The 27,176-nt window shown below is 40.3% G+C and overlaps 2 protein-coding genes across 10 annotated transcripts in view; one reads left to right on the top strand and one right to left on the bottom strand.

The window, feature by feature from the left end:
• Positions 1–4,094, top strand: part of pbx4 (pre-B-cell leukemia transcription factor 4) — a 145,625-nt gene extending 141,531 nt beyond the window's left edge. For 2 of the 3 annotated variants that reach the window (XM_060942550.1, XM_060942552.1), the window contains one exon: positions 1–90. Coding sequence is in view for 1 of the 3 variants with exons in the window: in XM_060942551.1 (XP_060798534.1) it covers positions 1–81 (81 nt within the window). In the remaining 2 variants the exon portion in view is untranslated. The other variant, XM_060942551.1, reaches the window with a different exon arrangement.
• The window catches only part of lpar2a (lysophosphatidic acid receptor 2a), a 25,181-nt gene continuing 2,035 nt past the window's right edge, over positions 4,031–27,176 (bottom strand). For 2 of the 7 annotated variants that reach the window (XM_060942555.1, XM_060942558.1), the window contains exons 2-3: positions 13,679–14,541; positions 4,031–5,982 (exon numbers count right to left, since the gene is read on the bottom strand). In XM_060942555.1, the coding sequence (XP_060798538.1) occupies positions 5,660–5,982; positions 13,679–14,438 (1,083 nt within the window). In that variant the 5' untranslated portion in view covers positions 14,439–14,541 and the 3' untranslated portion in view covers positions 4,031–5,659. Of the gene's footprint in view, positions 5,983–13,678; positions 14,547–16,372; positions 16,726–26,676 lie in introns of those variants that run through there. The other 5 variants (XM_060942553.1, XM_060942554.1, XM_060942557.1 and 2 more) reach the window with 4 other exon arrangements.

Here is a 27,176-nt window from a genome sequence, read left to right on the forward strand (position 1 = left end):
GCCAACAGCAGCTGGCAGGAAAACCTCATCACTCCTCCACCCAGACATCCCAGCAGAGTCCAGTCACAACCCTCCAACTGAGAGAGACACAGTAACACACACACACACACACACAGAGGACCTCAGCGCTTCCACCAGTCCAACTCTGCTTCCTCCTCGGGCTCGCCTTTTGTTTTACCAGTTCTCAGCTCCAATAGTGCTACTGAGAGAGAGAAAGAGAGACACACACACACACACATTTTCGAGTTTGGACTTCATTGGACAGTTGTCCAGGAGCCTTGGCTCCTCCCTTCCTGAGGCTGACACACAGGAAAAGGAAAAAGAAAGGTCACACGTCAGAGCATTCTGGTCTCCACTGGATAGATTGTGTGTGTGTGTTGGGGGGGGCTCTCTCTCTCTCTCTCTCTCTCTCTCTCTCACACACACACACACACTTACTCCACCGTCTACAGTGAAGACCCCACAGCATCTCCTTTCTGCCTGCTTTGAACCAAAGTGCTGTCGAGTGTCACGTGTTCATCTGTCAGAGAGCCGCCCCGGACAGCTGCAAAACACACACACACAGAGGTTCTCCTCAGTCGCTGTGTCCAATCGCTTTCTGCTGCTTTCGAGAGCACTTTCACAACTGCCTCCATGTCATCGGTTCCTAAGCAGAACGCTCACGTATTCACACGTTTATACTCGGTTGCTGTCTTCCTGCATTTCCAAAAATATAAATATATAAATATATGTATAAAACAGCTAAGCACAACTGTTCGGTGTCGTGACTTTGGAGAAGTTTTTCCAAAGCATCCTGGAGGAATGGAGGAGAAGGTGGAGGGCAGGTCTGTACTGGAGCCAAGAAGGGGACAGATATTTTAATCACGCACCCGCAGGCCAGGTCTCTCACCGGCCTTTTTTTTTTTTTTTTAAATAAGAGATTCGTTTTGTTTTTTGTTTTACTCCATTTAAATAGCTTAGCGGCTTTTAATAGCTTTTTCCTCACAGTGTAGAATTGAATATAACGTGGCTTTCCCACCTGTGAGCAGAGAGAGCTGTGGTTTCATGTTGGGCCACTGAACATTGATGGTTGTGGGGTTTTGTTTTGTTTGTTTTCTTAAATATATGATAAAATAAGTCTTCCATCCATGCATGTTAATTCCTGAAGACTAATTCAAGGACCAGAAAGTCCTTGTGTAGCTTGTCAGTTTAATTTTATTTTATTTTATTTTTTTTTCCCTGACAAGAAGTAAAAATATTGCAGAGCGGAGAGAGCGTAATGGAACGACAGACCAAAAAAAAAAGCAGCGTCGCACGTCACGTACTTCTCAGAGCACTCCGGCCCTCCAGGAGACGGGTCTGTACATCATTACATCAGTCGAACCAGAGCTTCGGAGGCTGCATCAACCTGACTGTGTACTCCAAACCAAAAAAAAACAAAAGTTCGAGATGAAATTGCAAAATGTCGGTGGATGTCAAAACCCACGGAGGCAGAGGAAGTGGGTTTTGGTTTTATGCTCTTGTATGCTGTTTTTTCTCTCTTGGTACACTTTTTATCTGATTGTATCTCTCTCTGTATGCGACAGAAAACATCCATACTGTGATTCTAGCATGCCACATCGTCCTGTTAAGAAAAGAAAAGAAAAAAAAATCCTTTAACCTGGTCGAGCAACAAGGGCTCTCATCCTTTTTGAAGTTGTACCAAAAATGTCATGGTTTTGAAGTCGGTGGACTGCAGCACACATCGAGGACCGTCACATTAAACTCCAGGATCGCTTTCCTGACACAGGAAGCACGGAAATAAAGTGTGGACATGGTGGCGGGGTTTGTTTTTGTTTTTTTTTATTCCTCTTTCTCTCTCTCTCTCTCTCTCTCTCTGTCTGTCTCTCCTTGCTTTTTTCCGCTTTAACACTGACCATGGGAGCACCAGGGCATCCTGCTATACGAATGGAAATTGTTACGCAATGAACTCAAAACCTGAAATGCAAGATGGGTTTTGTTTATGTATAAACACACACACACACACACGTGACGCAGAAATGACCTTTTTACCCACATCTGTACAGATTAATGTTACTTAATACATTTCAGCTGGCTGGCTTTTCTTCTAACTAACGCTATTACTACACCAAAATATTTTTTTTAATTAATAATACTTTTTTTTTTCTCCCCCCCCCCTTTCCTTCCTCCTTTTTGTACTCGTCATCACCGGATGTCATTGTACAGATTGTGGAATGTTTAAGTGTATTTCTCTTTTTATAAACTGTACACCTTTTTTGATTTTTAATTCCTCCCTTCTTCCTGACTTTACTCCACTAACGACCTGGAGTGTTTGTATTTTGTATTTGTAATGTTGTTGAGTTTGATTTTGGGGTTTTTGGTTATTATTATTTGTTGTTGTTTTGAGTTTGGTGCAGTGAAATTTGATTCCTCCTGAATTAAAGTACCTGTGCGTATCTGCATCGGTCCTCCTGGCACCTGTCGGAAACGGTACAGCGTTTCTTACGGAGCAGGTCATCTTCTAGAAGCGTCACGACACAACACGACAAACAGGCAGAAGTTTACGGCTCCGGTCACAGGCCGGATTTTTGTGCGTTTACGAGCGTGTTTGCTTGCTCAACAGGAGATCCAGTCTCCCAGCAGCTCGGGCCTCTCTTTTTTTTTTTTTTGGTCCTTTAAAAAGGCTTTTGTGCAGCTGCCAGGGGTGCAACATTTCCATTCCTGAAACTCGCTCATAGTTTACGACGGCTTTAAGCCCCGATTTCAGCTGTGGCATGAACAGACACGTTCCCGACTTCCCGGAGTTACGCCACATTGCTGGAATTACTTGGAACTTCTTGTCTGACAGACACCTTTCACACATCCTGTTTACACCTTGGCCTTGTGTGTCAGATTTTAATCCATCACCCATTTCTGGATAAAAGCTAAACAGGAAGTTGAACATCATGACCTGATTTGCATATTCATGCATGAATCTGGTTTAAAAAAAAAAAAAAAGCAGCCTCATCAGTTTACTCGTCTTTCATCCGGACTCAGATCATGATGTGGTTTCAGAAACTGAGAGTCCTGACACGCATTCAGTTCCTCACTGATCCTAGATGAACCTGTACACACACACGCGCACACAAAGCTTGCAATCATGTGACGAGGTTAAATTTCACTGCACCAAAACCAAATAAAATGGATTTGTGGTTTTATGTACTTTTTTTTTTTACCCCCCCCCCTAGAACTGTAGTATATCCTTCCTTCCTTCCTTCCTTCCTTCCTTTCCACTTCTGTATTCATCATTCTTCCTTTTCTCTACCTCTTCCCTGTTCTCTCCATTTTTCTTGTATATAAAACCCTACCCTTTTCAGACTTGTTAGTCTGGTATGAACTCCTTTTATACCTCAACTTTAGAACTGTTCTAGTAAGAGAGAAAAAGAAAAGAAAAAAAAGGAAATATGAGAATTGTAGTGTTCCTTATTAGAAAATTGAAAACTAATAAAATAATCTAGTGTGCTTTTGAGCTCTGGGGGGTTTATTTGTGGTGTTTTTTTTATCACAAAGTTGATGTACATTTTCATGGGTTGTTTATATGTTGCCTGTCTGTGACACACTGACTGATTTTTAGAAGAAAAAGCCTTCGTCACGTACACACGCGAGCACAGTGAAATTCAACAGCTGCGTTTAACCCGTCGGAAGCAGCGCATGCCTTTAGACTGTGCTGGAAACCCACGTGCACAACATGCAAACTCTACACCATCACCATGCTGTTGATTGATTGATTGATTGTCTAATCTTTAACGTATTTAAAAAACAAACAAACACATGACCCTCAGTGGTGTTACTGTGAGTTCACATCATGATCACTTGGCGATGATTAAAAAAAAAAAAAAAAAGTGTTTGAGCCAACTCTAGTACTCATAATACAAACAAACCAACAGCGTATTATAAAGCATCAACACGTCATTGTGTAAATTACAGCAGAATTGTTCATTATCTGCACAGTAAGCGAGTGCTATAGAGCAAAAATATCCCAATATTTGACAATCAAGGGCGTGTGCAGCCGTTTAAGTTTGTTAGCAGATGTTTATTCAAAATATTTTTATCCAGTTTACAAAAAAAAAAAAAAAGAGGGGCTATTAGTTAAAATAAAAAAAATCCAGGCAGCTATTTAACAATTATTCACTGAGCCTGAGGCCAATAATTGTTTTAGTATAAATACACAGGTGATTTTTTTTTTTTTTTAATTTCATACTTCAAAAGCAGGATGCAGATATAACAACAGCGCAGCGCAGATCTGCGTCACTGATCTACGCCGAGTCACATAAAATCCTTTGTTTTGAAATTGATAAAATAAATCAATCACAACTCCACCTTCCTTTTGAATAGTTTTAGACCAGCATCTTTAGTGCTTTTAGGAACAGCGTTTCCTTTCATAATTTGTAATTCTTCCTCGCTTACGGTGACGAAGCGCTCGGCCGCCGTTTTGCGAAGTCACTCAAGGTGATTATCGAGAAATTCTGATTATTTCTCGATAATCAGAGCGTGCGATTTCCTATAATCACCTGTGTATTTGTACAAACTGTTAGCAATGCAGTCCATCAAGACTATATAACAGAAGAGTGCAATTTTTTTTGTTCGTACTGATCACAGTATGATGCCCAGTCAAACGGTGTTCATGAGTCAAATGCTACAGTGACTTTGTAAATGACTCCGCTCACTTAAGCAACAAAGCTTGCAAAAACGATGAGAATGGAGACATTTGAAGAAGAAGAAAAAAAAAAATTGTTTTTAAGGACAGGGAGAGATTACTGTGATTGTCTACAAGATATCAAAAGTTAACATGGACGTTTTCTTAAAACGTTTTAACAACGTATGGCACAGGTTTTTTTTGTTCTTTTTTTTTTTTAAATCATGGTTTGAAAAGTCCTGGAGGGACGGAGGGAGCATCTAATCCTGAGAATTAAAACAAAGGAAACAAAAAGGATGGATGTACATGTACAAAGGAGGACGGTGGTGTCCTGTTGGTGGACCTCGTTGAACGTTACTGGTCAGTCGGTCCTTAGTGAGTCCTCACGGAAAAAAAAGGTGTTTAGAAGAGAACTGTAGAGCTACTATAAATTAGACTTTAATACCACAGCACTGTTCAATTCTCAAATCTGATTGGTTGATTAATTTTCTATAACAGCACAGCCATGATGGTACGGTAGTTCCATCCACAATGCAAATCACAGGTTTTAATGCCCTTATTCTAATACCGATGGACTCTGAATTAGTTTGTGCAGATGCTGCGTAGAAAAAAAATGTAATTGTTGATCTGACGACGTTTTCTCGGAGAACAAGTGTTTACAGCTGTTGTACGATAAATGGATAAAAAGTACACAGTGTCTGTTTAATAAATAAATTCGAATCTTTGGCAAATCATCGGCTGTGGCGCAATTGGAATAAAACACTTTACAGGAACGAGTTATAGGAAAATAATCAGGGTGGAAACGGTCGCGTTTTATTGCTAACTTAACAGAAAAACATCAGCTGACTGTCGTAGAAAGACGTGGTGTCAGCTGTCGAGTGCGAGACGTACAGATCGGATCTCCTGCTACATTTACTTACCCCTCGTGTCATTCACAAGCATACAGAGAACGGTGGGTTTAAGTATTACCCCTTCCCCCCCCCCCGACAAACAGAAGGCGAGAGTTCAGGAAGACATGCGCGCTCTGTGGTTGTGGTTGTCCGAGTATTTCTCCATCAACAACCTCTCCGATTTCAAAGTGTCCGTGGAGATGGGACTCGGCTCGACCTCCTGCTCCCTGTTCCTCCTACACAGGAAACACAGGATGCGCTTAAACGTGTTCCTCATGTCTGCGTCGCGACACGAGTAGATGATGGGGTTAACCAGAGAGTTGCATTCAGCCAGAACCAGGCAGTACTTCTCGTATTTCAGCACATGGCAGTGTTGGCATTGCAACCCGTCCAGGAGTAGGATGACCAACCCGGGAGTCCAGCAAATCACAAAGGCACCTGAGAACAAAGATACAGACAAAGCAAGGAAAAATCAGTTTGTGTGTACTTTGGGTCGTGTGTGTGTATACATGTCTTAGTCAGTCAATGCCCACATCCTGTTTACTGGGTGCACGCGCGTGCGCGCACACAGAATGAGTCACATCTTAAGAATGCCTCGACTTGTTTTCATTAGGTTCTGTATGTCAATTCATTAACATCTGTTTCCTATAGAGTGTTACTGCACAATTAGCATTCCTCACGACATGAACATCAGCAGATCACATTCACGACACACACAGGACAGACTATTTTAAACATTTTAATGCTCCTGCTGGCTGCTGCTCCCTTTATTGTTGCCTTCCATTTTCCCCTCCCTTTCCTCAACTCTTCATTATGTCGGGGATTAGTCATCTAGCCGTAATTAGTTCTCAACTGACTGGAAGGTGAAATGACGTAGAGCGCAAAAGCCTGAGTAAAATAAAAATATATATACACACGTTTGCATGTGTGAACTTTTTTCTTACGAGGTTCTCTCAAATTCTGTCAAATTTTACCTCACGTTCACTAACTAGCAGGAAAAATCATGAATATTTATAAATAAATAAATCCTGTCAGGTTAAATGTTAAGGCATTTTTTTTATTCCTTCGCATTAGTTAACAAATCAGAGAAGAAAATTTACTTTTTATCATCAGTCTACTTTTAATGAACTATTAAATGCTAGCAAGAGAAGGTTCTCGTTTCACAGGACTCGGTCAGAAATCAGATTAGCTCACAGATGGATTAGAAACATTGATGGCTGAATTCTCTCAAATTTTATCGGTTTAGTTCATGTTAGCGACCTAGAATGAGCTACAGTCTCTCGTAAATCCTGTAGGCCTATTGTTCGCTCATTTAGCTAGCTAGCTAGTAGTAGCAGAGAACATTTATAAATAAATCCTGTCCCGTTAGTTAGAAATCAGCAAGAAGGTAAACATTTATTAATAAATTCCCTTAAACATTGTCAGGTTAGCTCACATTAGCTAGCGAGTCGTACCGGGGAAAGATCAAGAACGTTTTATGGATGAATTCTCTCAAATTCTAATCGGTTTAGTTCATGTTAGCTACCTAGAATGAGCTACAGTCTCTCGTAAATCCTGTAGGCCTATTGTTCGCTCATTTAGCTAGCTAGCTAGTAGTAGCAGAGAACATTTATAAATAAATCCTGTCCCGTTAGTTAGAAATCAGCAAGAAGATAAACATTTATAAATAAATTCCCTTAAACATTGTCAGGTTAGCTCACATTAGCTAGCGAGTCGTACCGGGGAAAGATCAAGAACGTTTTATGGATGAATTCTCACAAAATCCTATCAGTTTACCTCGTGTTTCTCTGCTAGTGGTAGCTAGCAAATATTTTCGAGGTTTATTAATACATTTTCAACGTTCTGTCAGGTTAGCTAGCATAAATGCGGAAGATAATGAATATTTACGAATAAATTCCCTCAGAAATCCTGTCAGGTTAGCTCATACTTGATAGCTAGTTTTAGCAGAGAAAAAGATAACCATTTATTAATACTTGTTCAACATTGTCAGGTGAGCTAGCCTTAATAAGAAACATTTAAGAATAAATTTCCAGAGAAATCCTGTCAGGTTAGCTCATATTTGCTAGCTAGCATTAATAGGGAAGATAAACAATTACGGATGAATTATCTCAGAAATCACTCCAGATTACCTGAGGTCAGCTAGCAAGCATTAATCGGGAAGATAAACATTTATGAATAAATTCCCTCAGAAATTCTGTCAGGTTAGCTCATATTTGACAGCTAGTTTTAACAGAGAATGATTATAAAAACATTCATACATTTTTAACATTTTGTCAGGTTAGCTAGCATTAAAAGGGAAAATAATGAACACTTAAGAATACATTTCCAGAGAAATCCTGCTTAGTTTAGCTCATGTTTGCTAGCGATCATTAACAGGGAAAATAATAAAAACATTTATAAATAATTTCCCTCAGAAATCCTATCAGGTTAGCTCATATTTGCTAGCTAGTTTTACCAGAGAAAGATTATAAACATTTATTAATATGTTTTCAACATTGTCAGGTTGGCTAGCATTAATCGGAAACATAATGAACATTTATGAAAAACTTTCCACAAAAATCCTGTCAGGTTAGCTCATGTTTGCTAGCTAGCATTAATAGGGAAAAACAATGAACATTTATGAATAAATTCCCAAAGAAATCCTGTCGGGTTAGCTCACATTTGAGAGCTAGTTTTAGCAGAGAACGCTTATGAATGCTTTTAAGCTTAAAAAAAAATATATTCTGGTTTTGCTAGCTAGTATTAGCAGGGAAGATAATACTGTTATTAACAAATTCTCTCAATTGGGTAGCTAACTAACATTACAAGGAAATATTATGAGGATTTTATAGCTAAATTCTTTCAAAAATCCTCTCAGATCAGATACTATTAATAGAGAGGATAGTAAAGCATAATAAATAAATTCCGCCAAGTTCAAGTTAGCTAGCTATCGCTATCATTATCAAACATGATGATTAACATTTATAAAGAAATCCTGTCAGGTTAGTAAGTGTCAACAGGGATTATACAAGTTAATAAGCATTATATAAATACATTATCAGATCGATCCTGTCAGGTTAGCTAGCATTAGAGAGCTAGCTGGCATTATCAGGGAAGATGACGAACGTTTGTGAATAAATTCTCTCAAAGATCCTGTTTTAGCTCGTTAAAGTGCCATTCCACCATTGGATGTATTCTTTGGCATAAAATACAATATATTTTATGACAACATGACTAGACAGAGAAATCTTTTAGCTTCAAAATGATATATCAAACATAATTTGACAACGACAAGTATATTAATTTTGCGGCCAAAGTCACCTACCCTTTTAATTTCCGCGCGGTAGTGAAACATGATGTCATCGGCAGGTTCCCCTTCTTGTGTACCACGTGTCGGTCTATTTTTAGACCAGGAAACCCCCAAAGTGAGAGAGTCATTTCTCCTCGTATATGGGGGCCAAAAAAATTGCGAAAAATTTTGAGTTAATCTTTCAGTTAGCTAGATTTATTGGTATTAGCTAGATTTATTGGTATTATTTTTATCGCGTTCTATCCACCATTGCTGATAATATGTGCCACGTCACGTGGTACACAAGAAGGGGAACCTGCCGATGACATCACGTGCGGAAATTAAAAGGGTAGGTGACTTTGGTCGCAAAATTAATATACTTGTCAAAAAAATGTGTTTGATATATCATTTTGAAGCTAAAAGATTTCTCTATCTAGTGATACCATTTATACATGTTGTCAAAATATATTGTATTTTATGCCAAAGAATACATCCAATGGTGGAATGGCACTTTAAGTATGCTAGCTAGAAAAAAAAAAAAAATTATATATATGAGTGATTCCACGCTTATGGGTACTGAAATGGGGACATGAACTTATTTTTAAAAGTTCACCTAAAACCATTTCTTTTTTTACCATCAGGTCACAAAACATGTAATCTTTAATGAATGATATGTTAAAAGATAACTTTAATTTTCTGAGATGTAATAAAAACATATTTATATGCCAAAGTCAAGCCTATGAGTTCCAAAATGATGTCTGTTCCATTACTTCTGTTACGATTGTCCATCTCGCGTCTGTTACAAATTAATTACAATCTAGCTATATACCATGTTAATCTTATTGAAAGAATGTGTATGTTTATTCTACTACACATGTTTATTAATTATATTTGCTAAAACATCACCTTCCTATGTTCCAAAAAGTAATTCTACGTTGTTAAAATTGAGAATATATATGTCCACAACACTTCTGTTACGTTCTGACTTTGGCATATAAATATGTTTTTATTACATCTCAGAAAATTAAAGTTATCTTTTAACATATCATTCATTAAAGATTACATGTTTTGTGCCCTGATGGTAAAAAAAAGAAATGGTTTTAGGTGAATTTTTAAAAATAAGTTCATGTCCCCATTTCAGTACCCATAAGCGTGGAATCACTCATATATATAAATTTAGCTCATACTGGCTAGCTGGTAATTAACTGAATTTATAAAGAACGTCCTGTATGCATATAGGAAAATATTAACTGGGACTGGATAAATATATACAGTATATTTTGAAAACATGAGGTAAAATGTGTGAATGGGACCTTCAGAGAGATTTCAGTGGTGAGAATTTCTCACACAGCCAAAAATAAATAAATAAAAATCTTGCATAACGTGGTGATATAACACAATCTGCTTTAAGCTCATTGTTCCAAACACACACGTTTGTACAGTACAATGAAACACTTCTTTCGCATATCCCTCGCTGGAAATGATCTGGGGTCAGAGCACAGGGTCAGGACTGGTATGGAGCCCCGGGGGCTGGAGGGGTGAAGGGTGTTGCTCAAGGGCTCAACAGCGTCTCTGAGGGATTTAAACTCCCAACGCTCCGGTTACTAGCACACAACCTTCATCACTGATCTACCCCTGCGCCTTCGGGAATAATCAGCAACAGCAGAGTAAACTAAAATGCAGATTTTCACTTCTGCTTTAGCATTGTTTTATTAGTTTCTTTGTTTTTCTGTGTGTATTTGGTTTTAAATCACTGTAAGTAAGTAAATAAATAAATAAATAAAAGTGTGTTCAAGTAGGTGATTTTGGCTCCAAAACTAAGCATCGTATTCCAGAAACATCCAAACTATAACATCCTTATCTGTTTAGTAACCGTGACAACGAGAAGTTAGGATCTTCGGAAGTCAGGACAATAGATATTAAAAGAAGAACAATGCCTCGGTCATTTATCTTATCTCCGCTCTAAATAGGAAATGAGGATTACAGGAGCGTCCTAACACACCCACCCAAATCCCATTTAAAAAAAAAAAAAAGCAAGCCCCCATCAGCAGTCTGACAGCAGAGCCAGATGAAATTCAAATCACAGGTTGATATAAAGTACTCTCCTTCTCATGCATTAACGTTCACATGTTTTTAGGAACAACTCTACCTACACAATCTAACGAATGATCGTAAACAGTGTCGCTATTTTACAAAGAAAATATCTGTTGACATGGCAAAGCTTTCTTTCTCTCTTCTAAGGAGACATTTATTTACTTATGGAAGGAGTCTCCAGTGTCGGAGCTCTGTAATACGGGAAAGTCTTCAGGACAGAGAATTTTGCGTTTTCTGGTTTCTCTGTGACATGAAAAGCTGCACAGTTCCTCTGCAACGTGACAGAAAAGAGAAGCGCGATTGAGAGAACTACTTTCTATTTTATTTTAAATGTCACTCAGGGTTCACATTAACGCAGAAATCGTGCATTTTTGTTGTTGATTTTTTTGCACAATCACGCATGTTCAGAATTTTAATGTGTCCTTGGACGCAGGGCTCCGACTTGAATTTTTCCTGATCACCTTGGCGAATTTGTTAGATTATGTTGTTTGGCAAACAAAGCAAAACCGAACGGAACGAAAAGGTCACATGACATGACGTTATCACAACTGCGGATTCGTTTGCACGGCCATGTTGCCTGGCAAGCTTTGTGTTTGCCAGCAACCAGCACAAGTGTACGTACATGAGTGATTGTAAGCCAAATTTAATAAACCTCTAGAGATAAACTTGTAGAAGTTACATCTAAAAAGAACAATGCCAGGTTAACCACTTGCAAAGAATGACCTAAAATCCTTTAACTCCATGGATTCTCAGTGAAAAAAAGAGAAAAAGGCAGGATCGTGGTGGCACGCTGCGACTCACGGGCGATTGCTCCAAGACAACGAGGGAGGCTCAGCCTCCTCTAAAAATTCTGGATCTGAAACTGCAAAAGTTATAACATTGCTATTTCAGATCCAGAATCATAAAAATGTGTGTGCTCAACCCAACTACAGTGTGAAATCATTCCGTTATAACTTTCCCCAGTTCGCCTAATGTGTGCGTGAGTTTTTCCCCCTCGTGACAGCACGATGCAGCCCAGCCTCAGTGGACTTCACTGGCATTTGGGAGCTCTGCGCTTTTCAATATCAAAATGCAAGACGATTATTGGACAAATACTGCGAAAATGCCCGCCCACGGACTCCCAGCCTCACAGTGGGAGGGACATGGCAGGTTCCGCGAGGAGACTGGTGATTGGTGAAAGCGGACGGATATTTTCTTTGATTGACAGCTTGTTTCAACTATAGACAGGCAGCGGTGAATTTCAGTTCAGTCCCATGTGGATTCGCAAGTGCTGTGGTGTATTGTAAGAGATCAGCTTACATTTCCATTTCATTCATTACATACGGTTTCTACCAGCTTTTTTAGTTTGTATATATTTTCATTGTAAATAAAGGTGTTGTCAAGTTTGCTATCTTAGTTCCAGAAATTTTGTTTATTTGAGTGACTGAACTTGAACTTGAGGGGGCTAGTCAGCTAGCAAGAAAGCTGCGCACGGATGCCAAGCATTGCTGATTTAATTTTGGCGAAGCCATTTGCCAGTCTTCCTTTCGAGGAAAAAATAAAAATTAAAGAGTAGGGTAGACCAACGCCTCAAATTGACTTGGTGAAAAAGGTAGGGAATAATACTCGTTCCTTTCAGCTCTCCTGGTACGAGAAAGTGAATTGACTAACAGCAAGTGACCCACATCAACAACAGTAAATAGGCTACTTCAGTAATATGTCACGGATGGACCAAAAATATAGAATCTATTTAAAATGTTTATGCTGAGTATATTATATTGGAATATATATTTCTCTGGATATGAATTAAACACCGCTACAATTTGGAAAACGTTTAAACAAAAACACAGCCGAGAACATTTCACACTACAGACCTGGATTAAAAGTGAAGGGTTATCAAAATTGTCAATAAAACATTTCTCAGTCAAAATAAGTAAAATATAGGGAAAGTGTCAGTGAATGAAATGTGTGGCACCCAGCTCTATGTTTGGCTCCCCAAGGTCAGTGCTTGTGCCTATTCCAGAACACTCTGCTGTTACTGCTGAGGTTCCTGACAAAGAGCTGCTTTCAATAATGATCAATTTTTAAACAACATGCCACAATTTTAAAATATAAAATGTTAAAACATACCCCCCCAACACCACCATCATATATATTGGACAGTAGGCTAATGGGCCAAAAGAACCTGTTATTTCACAGTTTGTGACCCTGCCAACAATCAGCCAGATCAGAGGCAAGAGTATGGGCAAGGCTGATGTGTTTTTTCTTTTAAAATCTGGAAATATCGTAACCGACCAGCCTCCCCTGTTTGAAAGACTACCAGCCGCCACTGCTGCGACTGTATGGCAGAAAATATCATTTTTTTCTCTCTCTGACTGTTATATATAAAATATTTGGGACCCACAAAAAAAAAAAAAAAAAAATGCCAAGGACCCCAGTTTGGCCAATCATGTGGGTCCTGGGGACCCAGAAAGAAAAATCCTAGTGCCATCCCTGTAACTATAAATTATTAGGAAATACAACTTGTTCATTAATAAATAAATTAAATGAAGAAAGACTGAATTTAAAGAATCTTGAAAGTCTGATTAATAATAATAATAATAATAATAATAATAATAATAACAACTACTCATCTGGCAGACAGGCAATGAGCTTATGCCGTCATGTGTTGTCTGTCATCATCCATATATCATGAAAAAATGCACAATGTCTGAAACAGCCGATTAGCATCACTGTGATTCCTTGAAATGACTATGCTAACCTGTCCCAGTAAGATGTTTAAAACACCTTTACCCAGAATCATGGAGACGGTTTTCATCAGCCTGACGAGTGCGTCGTTCTGCCGGACATTAAGCGTGAACGGCAGCGTGCCCTGGCTCTTCCGGCGCACGTAGATGAAGATGCGGGTGTATATGGCCACCATGATGGAGAAGGTCATAAGGTTGAGAACAGCCCAGAACACCAGGAAGCTGCGGGTGTAAAGCGGCGCCACGGTGGAGCAGGACGCAATATCGCACACACAGTTCCAGCCCATGGTGGGGACGAGGCCCATGATGATGGCTATGACCCAGATACTCACGATGAACAGCAGCACGCGACGGTTGGACATAGTGCTGTGCAGCTGCATGGTGAAAATGCTCTGGTGTCTCTCCCATGCCACAGCCAGCAGGTTGACCACAGACGCCGTTAGACTCATCTCGATCAGCGCTCCTCGCACCAGCCACTGATTCTGCGTGAGCCCGATGGTCCACGGTCCCGTGTGGAAGATGAGGTTGAGGTAGGAGATGCCAGCAAACAGGTCCGCTGCCGCCATGTTGCCCAACAGGTAATAGATGGGGAAGTGGAAGCGGCGGTTCACGATGATGGCCACCATCACCAGCAGGTTGGCGAGGAGGATGAAGCTACACACAGGGACCCCGAGTCCCACCACCACGAAGTCCCTCGGCTTCCAGGTCGCACTGATGGTCTTGTTTTTAATCGCATAGAAAAAGGAGACGTTCTTCTCGTGTCCCTCGCACATCTTCAGCATTGGACAAGTGATCCAAAGTGTCATCTGCTAGATTCTGCTTTCCTGTGGGAGTAGCTCGTCCTCCATCAGGGACGTCCAGTCAAAAGGGGAAGACTGAATGTTCTGGTCATCAAAGTGGAAATGGTTTCTGTCCTTAAAAAAAACAGTGAGAATAAGAATACATACATAAGCGGGGGTCAGATATGTCTAATTATGAATTCGCTGGATTTCAAGTCAGAATTTTTCTTTTATATTAAAAAAAAAAAAAAAACACCACACACACATGGACGTGAGGAAGATTTTCCTCAACCTGACAAGTGTATTGTTTGGCATGAAAGACATCATTTTAATCATAAAAACTAAATCTCCTCAGAAAGACACAGGCTTCAGACCATTTCTCAAATTTGAAAACACTCATTACCTGTGCATTAAAGGGGAAATGAAGTCATTTTTAAACTTGCTTTATTTCTTGTGTTATTCAATTATATGTTTTTGGTTTTAGTAACCCTATATCGTGACTCATATCGGCAACTAATTGCAATTAAATATTATACTCATCGGCCTATTCGGTTCTTAGCCATGTTGAATTGAGTTCGTTTGGTCCACGGCAGGCGTCACTTATCCGCGCGATCTTCACGAGACTTGTGCGAGACTTCGAAACGTGAAGTGTCAGCCAGGTGTCAGTGCCGCCATTTTGAAAACTGTTTTCCAAACGAGATATTGCACAAAAAATGAGTTTAAATGACGATTACTGCCTACTTTTTTTCAAACTTTCCTGATTGCTATCAAAACAAACAAAACTTCCGGCTTGATTACATCAGCATTCGAAAGAGCATGTATTTATCAACGTTGGCAGATGTTGCCCTGTGTCTGAAATCGCTCCCTCCTCGTTAGATTAGATTAGATAGAACTTTATTGATCCCTTTGGGAGGGTTTCCTCAGGGAAATTAAAATTCCAGCAGCATCATTACAGGATAAACAGAATAGAAAATAGAGAAAGCTTCTAGATAAATTAAATTAAGTATTTACATATACAAATAAAAAAAAAAGAATAAGATATGGGAAAAGAATTATTAGATAGATAGACAGACAGACAGACAGACATTTTGTAGTACTGTCCGAAACCGTAGTGAGGATTATTTGCACCCTATATAGTGCACTCAAAGTATCCACAATGCATCACGAAAAGTAGTCTACAACGATGGTCACTGACCAAAGCAATATATCCCATCATGCATTGCGGTCGCGCTGAAAGAAATCAAATTAAAAGTCTCAAATTTGATTTAATAAAAGGCAGCGGCAAAGAAGAACGAAAGTATTCAGCCTTGATTTAAAAGAACTGAAAGTTGCAGGTACTTTGTATTGATTAATGTAGGAAATGCGCTCAGTATAACATGGATTTATCACAAAAAACACACGCATGTATTTATTATTTTGAAAACCCACCAGCCGACTGATCTGGCACGTTTTAATTGTGTGACAGCAATGATGTAAATACCAGCGTGACGGACTAGTGTCCGAAAGCGTTTTTTTCATTTTACCAATGAGCTCACTGTATAGTCCTCTATATAGTAATTCCCTATATAGGGAGTAGGGAACGAGTGAGCGATTTCGGACACAGCGTTTGATTTCCGCTGTACGTTTTACTTCCGTCCTACGATGTCTCGCACAGGTCTCAAAGAATCTCGTTTACGGCCATTGCTTTGACATACGGACTGATATATTACAGAGCGTATTTCAAAAACACTCATAACTTGCTATAGCAGCGACAAAATAGCGATCAAAAATGCATTCCTATACTTAATAAAATGAGATCAATAGAATTTTGATGATAAAAAAAAATTTGGCTTCAGTTCCCCTTTAAGCGTGAAAATGAAACACAAGTACAAATTATCATGCTAATTTAATCTTTTCTTTTAAATTCAACTGTTAGTAAGAAAGTAGGATACAGTCGTTTGAGAACATTACAAAATCCAAACCTGTTTCTCTGCAAAGCTGAACATCAAATTCAACACGGTCAGTATTCCAGGAGTGTCCGATATGGAAAATAATTACGCAATGATACTTAAAAGTTTTCACGATATAAGTCATGTATACAATTTTGTAGTATTTCAAGATGACTCTGAGAAAAGCATGAGCATGTTGGTGTTGTTTAAAGCCTATAAAATTTCCTATTGACTTTAGCTCCAGGGTCTGGGCTTCGATCCAGAGCTCAGGTTCTCCTTGCCCCTTTTCCACCAAAGCAGTTCCAGGGCTGGTTCGGGGCCAGTGCTTAGTTTGGAACCGGGTTTTCTGTTTCCACTGACAAAGAACTGGCTCTGGGGCCAGAAAAACCGGTTCCAGGCTAGCACCAACTCTCTGCTGGGCCAGAGGAAAGAACCGCTTACGTCAGCGGGGGGGGGGCGGAGTTGTTAAGACCGACAACAATAACAAGACCGCGAAAGATCGCCATTTTTAAATGTCAAGTCAAGTCAAGGTTTATTTATAAAGCACTTTAAAAAACAACAACAGGGCAGTTGACCAAAGTGCTGACAAAAGGCCCTAAACACGCAAGACTTGAAAGACACGCAGGACTTGAGAACAACCGTAAAACACATAGGAGAACAATAATAAAATACCAGCACAAGAGGGGGGCTATTTACAGTAGATGGAATATCTCATCTCATCTCATTATCTGTAGCCGCTTTATCCTTCTACAGGGTCGCAGGCAAGCTGGAGCCTATCCCAGCTGACTACGGGTGAAAGGCGGGGTACACCCTGGACAAGTCGCCAGGTCATCACAGGGCTGACACATAGACACAGACAACCATTCACACTCACATTCACACCTACGGCCAATTTAGAGTCACCAGTTAACCTAACCTGCATGTCTTTGGACTGTGGGGGAAACCGGAGCACCCGGAGGAAACCCACGCGGACACGGGGAGAACATGCAAACTCCGCACAGAAAGGCCCTCGCCGGCCCCGGGGCTCGAACCCGGACCTTCTTGCTGTGAGGCGATAGCGCTAACACCACTACACCACCGTGCCGCCCTAGATGGAATATAAATATATTAAAAGAATAAAACAAAGTGACAATTTTGCCAATAAAAGATGGGTTAAAAGCGGGATTTCAGACATAGATAGATAAAATAAAACCTCAAAAGCCCTAGGTATATTAAAACAGACGAGACTAAGGTCTTATAGAGTTAAAAGCCTGTGCATAGAAATGCGTTTTAAGGTAGGTTTTAAAATCAGACAAGGAGGGGGCCAGGCGGATGTGAAGAGGGAGCTCATTCCAGAGTTTAGGGCCAATGACAGCAAAGGCCCTGTCCCCTCTACTCTGTAGTCTGGAGGGGGGCACATCTAGTAGTAGTTGGTCAGCTGACCTCAGTGCTCTGGCGGGAGTGTGAATTTTTAAAAGATCAGCCAGGTAGGATGGTGCCAACCCGTGTAAAGATTTAAAAACAAATAAAAGAATCTTAAAATGTATTCTATACTGTATAGGGAGCCAGTGGAGGGCAGCCAGCACCGGTGTAATATGCTCACGCCTTCTTGTTTTGGTAAGAAGGCGGGCTGCAGCATTTTGAACTAGTTGTAGGCGTGAGAGGGCAGTAGCGCTTATGCCAGCATACAAAGCATTACCATAGTCCAGGCGTGAGGAGACAAATGCATGGATGACCATTTCGAAATTTTTAAAAGATAAAAAAGGTTTAACCTTGGATAAAAGCCGTAATTGATAAAAGCTAGATCTAACAACCATATTTATTTGTTTTTCCATTTTAAAGAGGGGATCTAAGTACACGCCAAGGTTTTTTGCAGTACCTTTCTCGTAGGGTCCAAGAGGGCCAAGGTCAATGTGTCGGCCACGGGAAGCGCTAGGCTGAAATACTAGAATTTCAGTTTTGCTCTCATTAAAATTTAAAAAAATTTAGGGCCATCCAGGCTTTGACGAGAAGCAGCAGCTGTACAAACGCGAAGTCATCCATTATTATTATTGTTGTTGTTGCTGCTGCTGCTTCTTCCGCGTTGTTTTTGCTTCGATATTCGCGCCAAGGTTTATGTAAACATAGCAATGTAACTGACATATACAGCGACGCAATGATGTATACAATGACGTAACTGACGTATACAGCGACGTAATGGCATGTCTTCTCTTAGCACTGCGAGCGATGGAAAAGCAAACTGGTTCTCAGCTGGCTCGCAAGTTGAACGAGTTGTGAACCAGCACCGGCCCCGAACCAGCCCTGGAACTGATTTGGTGGAAAAGGGGTGTGTGTGGGTTTCATATGGGTTCTCCAGTTTCCTCCAAACTTTCTCCCAAAAAACATGCAGACAGGTGGATCAGAAATGGTAAAACTGCCCCTAGGTGTGATTTCGCTATGCCTTATCCCCAGCGTTCTTGGGATTGGCTCCGGATCCAGTGTGACCCTGACCAGGATAAAGACTGAATGAATAACTCAGTAGACGCTCTTATCCAGAGTGACGTACAACATACCCAGAGCAGCCTGGGAAGCAGTTGGGGGTTAGATGCCTTGCTCAAGGGCACTTCAACCATTCCGGCTGGTCCAGAGAATCAAACCGACAAAGCTGCTTATCTAACCATTAGGCCATGGCGAATGGCTTTCCCATACAAAAAGAAACTTTCAATGTGTCGCTCTCACACCAGTACTGGGGTTGGTATCGGATCCAACTCACAGATGAATTTTATGCCTTGTGTTTGTGAACTGAAACATCAGCTCTTGTACGCGCATGCAAATTGTCGGGAGTATCCGATCAGCATCATGTATCAGACAGTACTCAGAGTTTGGATATCAGTCCTGCATTACGAACAAGCTCATCCACACCCACACACTAAAACAGCCAGTTCTAGTCCACTAAACGAACACAGATGGAGCTGGAACCAAAAGAGAAGGCAACTTCAGTGAAAAACATAACCTCCACCTCAGTGGTGTTTACAGTATAACTCTCAACTGGATTAACTACACTTCTAGACCAAGCCTCAGAACTTCTATGGAAATATATGAAAAATACTCAGAAAGAAAACGGTTACAGATATGTGTCATGGGTGTAATGCAATGCAGTGATGTAATGAAATGACATGCAGCTGAGTTTTTGTGGTAAATATGTTACGAGCGGCAAGAAACGCCTGTATCTACTCAGGCAAGAAAGTCAGATACAGTCACTGGTGTACAAATGTTTCGCAAAATTATTACGAAATCCAACCAGGTACCTGTTCTTCTGCAGATCTGAACATCGAGTTCAATAATACTCTCAGTACTTCAGGTATGAAAATAACGACGGTTTAGTTTGGCACGGTTACTCTGAGAAAATCAAATCATTGCTCTCGTTACTCAGACACGCTTTCTGCTCTTTATTTAAATGTAATTATCAGTACTGTATGTGGGAGTTGTTTAACGCCTGTAACCTTCCTGTTGACTTCATATATACTGTAGGTGTGTGCGCACGCACGTGTGTATGGCACTAATATACAAGCATGAATTTTGTCAGTTAAACGTGTGACGTGATGCCGTTTTAAGCAACAAGGTGAGAAAATATTACGTTGCGAACAAACTGCATTTTCAGGTTCATTAACAAATCTAAAAACACGCACGCGTGCGAAGACGAGCTCTAATGAGCAACATGTGTGTAATGATTAACATATGTGAGCTCATGTTCTGGGAAACAAATCAACATACAGTGGTGCTTGAAAGTTTGTGAACCCTTTAGAATTTTCTATGTTTCTGCATAAATATGACCCAAAACATGATCAGATTTTCACACGAGTCCTAAAAGTAGATAAAGAGAACCCAGTTAAACAAATGAGACAAGAATATTATACTTGCTCATTTATTTATTGAGGAAAATGATCCAGTATTACATATCTGTGAGTGGCAAAAGTGGGCGGCACGGTGGTGTAGTGGTTAGCGCTGTCGCCTCACAGCAAGAAGGTCCTGGGTTCGAGCCCCGGGGCCGGCGAGGGCCTTTCTGTGTGGAGTTTGCATGTTCTCCCCGTGTCCGCGTGGGTTTCCTCCGGGTACTCCGGTTTCCCCCACAGTCCAAAGACATGCAGGTTAGGTTAACTGGTGACTCTAAATTGACTGTAGGTGTGAATGTGAGTGTGAATGGTTGTCTGTGTCTATGTGTCAGCCCTGTGATGACCTGGCGACTTGTCCAGGGTGTACCCCGCCTTTCGCCCGTAGTCAGCTGGGATAGGCTCCAGCTTGCCTGCGACCCTGTAGAAGGATAAAGCGGCTAGAGATAATGAGATGAGATGAGATGAGTGGCAAAAGTATGTGAACCTTTGCTTTCAGTATCTGGTGTGACCCCCTTGTGCAGCAATAACTGCAACTAAACGTTTGCGGTAACTGTTGATCAGTCCTGCACACCGGCTTTGGGGAATTTTAGCCCGTTCCTCCATACAGAACAGCTTCAACTCTGGGATGTTGGTGGGTTTCCTCACATGAACTGCTCGCTTCAGGTCCTTCCACAACATTTCCATTGGATTAAGGTTAGGACTTTGACTTGGCCATTCCAAAACATTAACTTTATTCTTCTTTAACCATTCTTTGGTAGAACGACTTGTGTGCTTAGGGTCGTTGTCTTGCTGCATGACCCACCTTCTCTTGAGATTCAGTTCATGGACAGATGTCCTGACATTTTCCTTTAGAATTTGCTGGTATAATTCAGAATTCATTGCTCCATCAATGATGGCAAGCCGTTCTGGCCCAGATGCAGCAAAACAGGCCCAAACCATGATACTACCACCACCATGTTTCACAGATGGGATAAGGTTCTTATGCTGGAATGCAGTGTTTTCCTTTCTCCAAACATAACGCTTCTCATTTAAACCAAAAATTTCTATTTTGGTCTCATCTGTCCACAAAACATTTTTCCTGCCATGCACACCATTGTTGTTCAGTGTTCTCATGAACATTAACATTAGCCAATGTGAGAGAGGCCTTCAGTTGCTTAGAAGTTCCCCTGGGGTCCTTTGTGACCTCGCTGACTATTACACGCCTTGCTCTTGGAGTGATCTTTGTTGGTTGAACCCTCCCCAGGAGTAGAACAATGGTCTTGAATTTCCTCCATTTGTACACAATCTCTCTGACTGTGGATTGGTGGAGTCCAAACTCTTTAGAGATGGTTTTGTAACCTTTTCCAGCCTGATGAGCATCAACAACACTTTTTCTGAGGTCCTCAGAAATCTCCTTTGTTCGTGCCATGATACACTTCCACAAACATGTGTTGTGAAGATCAGACTTTGATAGATCCCTGTTCTTTAAATAAAACAGGGTGCCCACTCACACCTGATCGTCATCCCATTGATTGAAAACCCCTGACTCTAATTTCACCTTCAAATTAACTGCTAATCCTAGAGGTTCACATACTTTTGCCACTCACAGATATGTAATATTGGATCATTTTCCTCAATAAATAAATGGCCAAGTATAATATTTTTGTCTCATTTGTTTAACTGGGTTCTCTTTATCTACTTTTAGGACTTGTGTGAAAATATGATGTTTTCGGTCATATTTATGCAGAAATATAGAAAATTCTCAAGGGTTCACAAACTTTCAAGCACCACTGTAAACGCAAAGTGGTTTAAAGTTAAAATTGGAGATGTGATGAAATGATATCAGCGACACAAAATATTATACAGATCGCCACGTTTCTGCTTTGTAACTTAAATCCGATTTATTTGTTCTGCCAGATGTTCATGTAGCACTGAGTCTTCAATTCAGTTTGAATTATATCACTCTTTTAACAGCATACATTCTCACAAAGCAGCTTTACAGGCTTCTGTTTAATCCTCCCTTATCATCCATTACTTTGTCTTTTAATTCTATTATTTTATTTTTTTTTTAAATTTCATTCTGTTCATTCACACCTGACTTTATTTTAAACAGCACTATGGTTAGCCAACACTTGGGGTCTTCAATGTTGTACGTATCAATAAAGTTGATTTGAATTAAAAACTCCATTGTAAAAATCAAATCTCTGAATGTACTGTAAAACATGGCACCTCTGACATGTTGCTGGACTTTGTTAGTGAAACAAAAACTAAAAGAACGAACGATCTGATCCAGATCATCTGCTGTGACAACATCTACAGGTATCATGACTTTTCTTTCATATCGTATCGTCCACATGCCATTTAGTGCAAAGGTGAGTCAAAGCAAAACTTTTTTTTTTTTTGCATTGTTGATTGTAAATACCAGATCTCAGAGTAGAAAGTGGAAGTAGAATGTGGCAGATGAGGACAAGGGACAAGTAGCACATTTTAACATTTGCAACTACAAATGTGTAAAAATTCGTTTTGTACCTTAAGCGTGGTGTGAAAGCTGACAAACAGCGACAACAAGCACTTTATTTTTTTTTTACCATTCTGATATCAGTAACAAAATCTAAGCAATGGTATCTCATCATGGCAACCTCGGCACAAACTATATTTATCCTTTAATCCTTTGAAAATGAATTCCACTAAATTATACAAGGTTTGAGCAATATCTGGAGGAATAATAAGATATTCTAAGACACCACATTATAGTTTAAGTATCAAATCGTTTAGATTTGCTAGCGAAAGACCAACGTTTTTATTTATTTGTTTTTCTTGACAAAGTATGATTTTGGGCGGCACGGTGGTGTAGTGGTTAGCGCTGTCGCCTCACAGCAAGAAGGTTCCAGGTTCGAATCTCACGGCCGACAGGGGCCTTTCTGTGCGGAGTTTGCATGTTCTCCCCGTGTCCGCGTGGGTTTCCTCCGGGTGCTCTGGTTTCCCCCACAGTTTAAAGACATGCAAATTCGGTACAATTGGGCCACTGTAATTGGCGCAAGCTGTTGTGGTTTCCCATGCCATGATGTATGTGCATATATATATATATATGTATATGTATAGATCTTCCTATGGCAAAAGCTAAATAAATAAAATAAATTTTAGGACTGAAATCATATCATGACCACCCAGGCACAAATCCTTGTATAAATCCATAGACAATTATCACTGTTTGTCAAGTACAGAATGAGTTACGATATACTTGGAGCGAGCGATACTTTGTAAAGACGTACTCACCACTCACTACAGTGGACTATATAGCGAGTTCGCCATTTTGTAGTGCTGTCCGAATATATCGTGAGAATTATTACTCGTAGTGGGCTCATAGTATCCCACAATGCACCACGAAAAGTAGTGTACAACCGACGGTCACTAACCAAGCAATATATCCCATCATGCATTGCGGTTGCGCTGATTTCATAAGGAGCGTGAAGTATTTGAGACCGAGTATAGCAGTAGTTTGTTGTTTTTCCTTATGACACAAATGTATAAGTTGTGGCACGAAAATGACAATAATACTGTAGTGTGTTGGTGGTGAATGGACGGAGGAAGAAACGCATTATAAATGGACATTCAAGTACAGTTAAAAACAGGAAGAGGAAATAAGCTAAAATAGAATAAGACAGATAAAATACAAGAATAAAAGTTCCAGTGCCGAGTGAGGAATTAATCGAATGCCTCAAATTTGATTTAATAAAAGGCAGCGGCAAAGAAGAAAGAAAGGAAGAAAGGATTCAGCCTTGATTTAAAAGAACTGAAAGTTGCAGGTACTTTGTATTGATTAATGTAGGAAATGCGCTCAGTATAACATGGATTTATCACAAAAATACATGCATGCATTTATTATTTTGAAAACCCACCAGCCGACTGATCTGGCACGTTTTAATTGTGCGACAGTAAAGACGTAAATACCAGCGCGGCGGACTAGTGTCCGAAAGTGTTTTTTTTTTTTCATTTTACCAATGAGCTCGCTGTATAGTCCTCTATATAGTAATTCCCTTGATAGTGAGTAGTGAACGAGTGAGCGATTTCGGACGCAGCTACTGTCATGATATAAAAGTATCACGATATTTAGTTTTGTTAACAAAAGACCAACAATGAGAAGAGTTTTTATTTTCTTGACATAGTATCATTATCAAATAGGAGTGTAACGATACATTGTGACGCTGTGATGCAAACGATGTGCATTATGGAAATGTGCGAGTCACACAGTGGATATCAGCGTTCGATTAATTATAATTACTGTACAGCTGTGCGGTTTGAACACCAGAGGTCCCAAACTGCGCAACCCATAGAGTTAAAATATTCTGTCCAGAGTGCTCGCTGGTCACATGATCGTGTTCTTTCATAGAGAACCTTCGAGAGCTACGTATGTGAAGTCCGATAGTACTGGATCGCAACGACCAACATATATTATACTTTCAAAAGAGCTCTTCGGTAACTTTCAAACACCACCAAAGAAATCTGCCACTTTAGCCGACTTTGGAGCTCTATTTCTGCGACGGCGCTTATGTTTCAGTTGACCATTTTTATTTTATCAAAATTTCTGGGAGAATTTATAAATTTATTTATTCTTAAGACAAGGTGAGCCAACAGAGCCCCCTAAGGGTCAGGCTGGGGATTTATTTTAGCTATTTTTGCCTTAACCCTAGAGTCCGATTTATACTTCTGCATCAAATGTCCACTGTGGAAACATACGGCGTTGACGCTCACTCAGGGTGACGCATTTATCCTTGCGCGTAAGGTGTCCGTCTCCTCTAGGTGGCGCTATCGCATTAAACACACCAGAATTTACTGGATTTACACGTGGAAGAAAAGCGGAATGCAAGTTCTGTATTTCACTGCCGGAATAATAAACAGAAAATAACACGGACAAAATGTTTTGAAACAAAATGTTTTGACTAGCGGAAAACAAAACTTCACATGATTAATTATAAACTAAGGAAACTCTTACTGAAAGCTTTTCCATTTCTGAAGTGTTTTAGCTCTGTATACGGCAATATGACCGACTCGAAACCGAAGTCCTACTGCACTCTCAGGAGTGAGGCACAAAAATAAAGCAATACTGTTTAAATCCACAGAATTAAACCTTCTGCGTCAAATGTATATCATAGATACGGCGTTGACGCTCACTCAGGGTGACAAACAAAATATTTAACAAAATAGACTTAATGCTAAAACTATACTGATTTTCCTGATTGCACAGCTGTACTTTATGACTACCGTACATAGGACAGCGTTATAGCAGCAAGTTACTGTATTTATAATCGCGTTATCTGTTATCATCCAGATGAGGATGGGTTCCCTTTTGAATCTAAGGTCTCTTCCTTGTGTCATCTGAAAGAGTTTTTCCTTCCCACCATCACCTCAGGCTTGCTCGTTAGGGGTAAAATTAGCTCATATGTTTAAAGTCTTTAATTTTCTATAACACTGCTTTAGCGACAATGTCTGTTGTTAAAAGCGTTATACGAATAAACTTGACTTAACCTGTTATAATGATCTACAGCCACTATAAAGCCTCACTATACAAAGTTTATATTTCCACAAAATATCGTGAAACCAAATTTCTGATTTTCACGGAGGAGGAGGAGGAGCTGGAAATGTGATTCTATCAAGCTGACCAACCAATCACAGTTGTTGTGGTCTGCATCGCTACAGCGTGTGGTTAGATTTGCAGAGAGGTGCACGTCAGGCTACGGCATAGAGTACGCAGCTAGCTATGCTATATCTGATAACGCAGATTCAACACAGAACGGATCGCAAAAGTCGCTCGAAAAACAAAACCCAACCATGACCCTTAGGGAACTCTGGCTGAACCTGTAGTACATCATCTTGTTTGCAAAATTAAACCAATATTCATAGCCATTTTTAATTGTAACAGACGCCATCTTGTCGGTCAAACGCCATATTTCCGCCTTCTACTTCTACTTCTACCTTTTCTTCTGGAAAACCCTACTATATACAATTCTACTACAACGGCTGTGGCTACAAGCTCTCCCTACCTGTGCACGTTTTTTATGTTTTTTGTGTGTATTTTTGCGTGTTGTTCGTCTGTACCGGACTTCAATATCGACTACAACCGTATGGACTTACTGGACATTGGTTTCCAGCAGAAAATGACGGTTTGTAGCGATTTCCATCGCATGCACAACATTCGGGACGAGATAGCGAGACCAGCGGGGTCTCCGTGGATTGTTATCGGGTCTGGCAGGCGAAGGAAGCGTCGTCGGGAGAGGAAGCAAAACCGAGGCTGCAGAGCCGGCCTGTTGACTAAGCTCAGAAAACAGCCACTCAAATCTCCACTGCCAAGCCTCTACCTCTCCAACGCCAGATCCATGGTAAACAAGACGGACGATTTGGAATTACAGCTGGAATTACCTTATTCTATTCTATAATCGGCTGGTCAGTGCTATACTAGGTACTACTGATATATCTAGTATCAGTACTAGTAATACTTAAGTGACTTACCTGTCCAATGAGGATTGTTATTTTCTTGTTTACAAGATGCCACATCTGAGGGCGGCTGACAAATCCTGAATTTCTGTAAAGATAACTGTCCAGAGATTTATAAGCACGCAGTGCTTCACCACTGAACAGCGAGGGAAAGTTGATGAGGTAATTATACACATCTGGGTATTCCACCTCTGGCAGTTCCATATCCACTGACACGGTCGTGAAAACTACGTCCGGTAAGCGATAAGGGTCACTAATCTGTAGGTCGTTTATTTTAGACATGTATCTAGTTATCTGTTCATTAGAAAAATGAGCTGTGTAGTCCGTCGGTTGAAATTGATCCATTTTGTACACGAGTGCAGCAGTATTCAGCTGTGTTTTTTACCGACAAGATGGCGGCTGTGTACTTTCCGGTCACGTGACTGCAAGATCTCTATATGCTGATGACTGTCAGCTGTACATTACCTTCACCAAAGGAGCCTCGTCTCCGGTGAAGGCCCAAATGGACTGCCTAC

The sequence above is a fragment of the Neoarius graeffei genome, chromosome 16 (assembly GCF_027579695.1).
Source record: "Neoarius graeffei isolate fNeoGra1 chromosome 16, fNeoGra1.pri, whole genome shotgun sequence".
Lineage (NCBI taxonomy): Eukaryota > Metazoa > Chordata > Actinopteri > Siluriformes > Ariidae > Neoarius > Neoarius graeffei.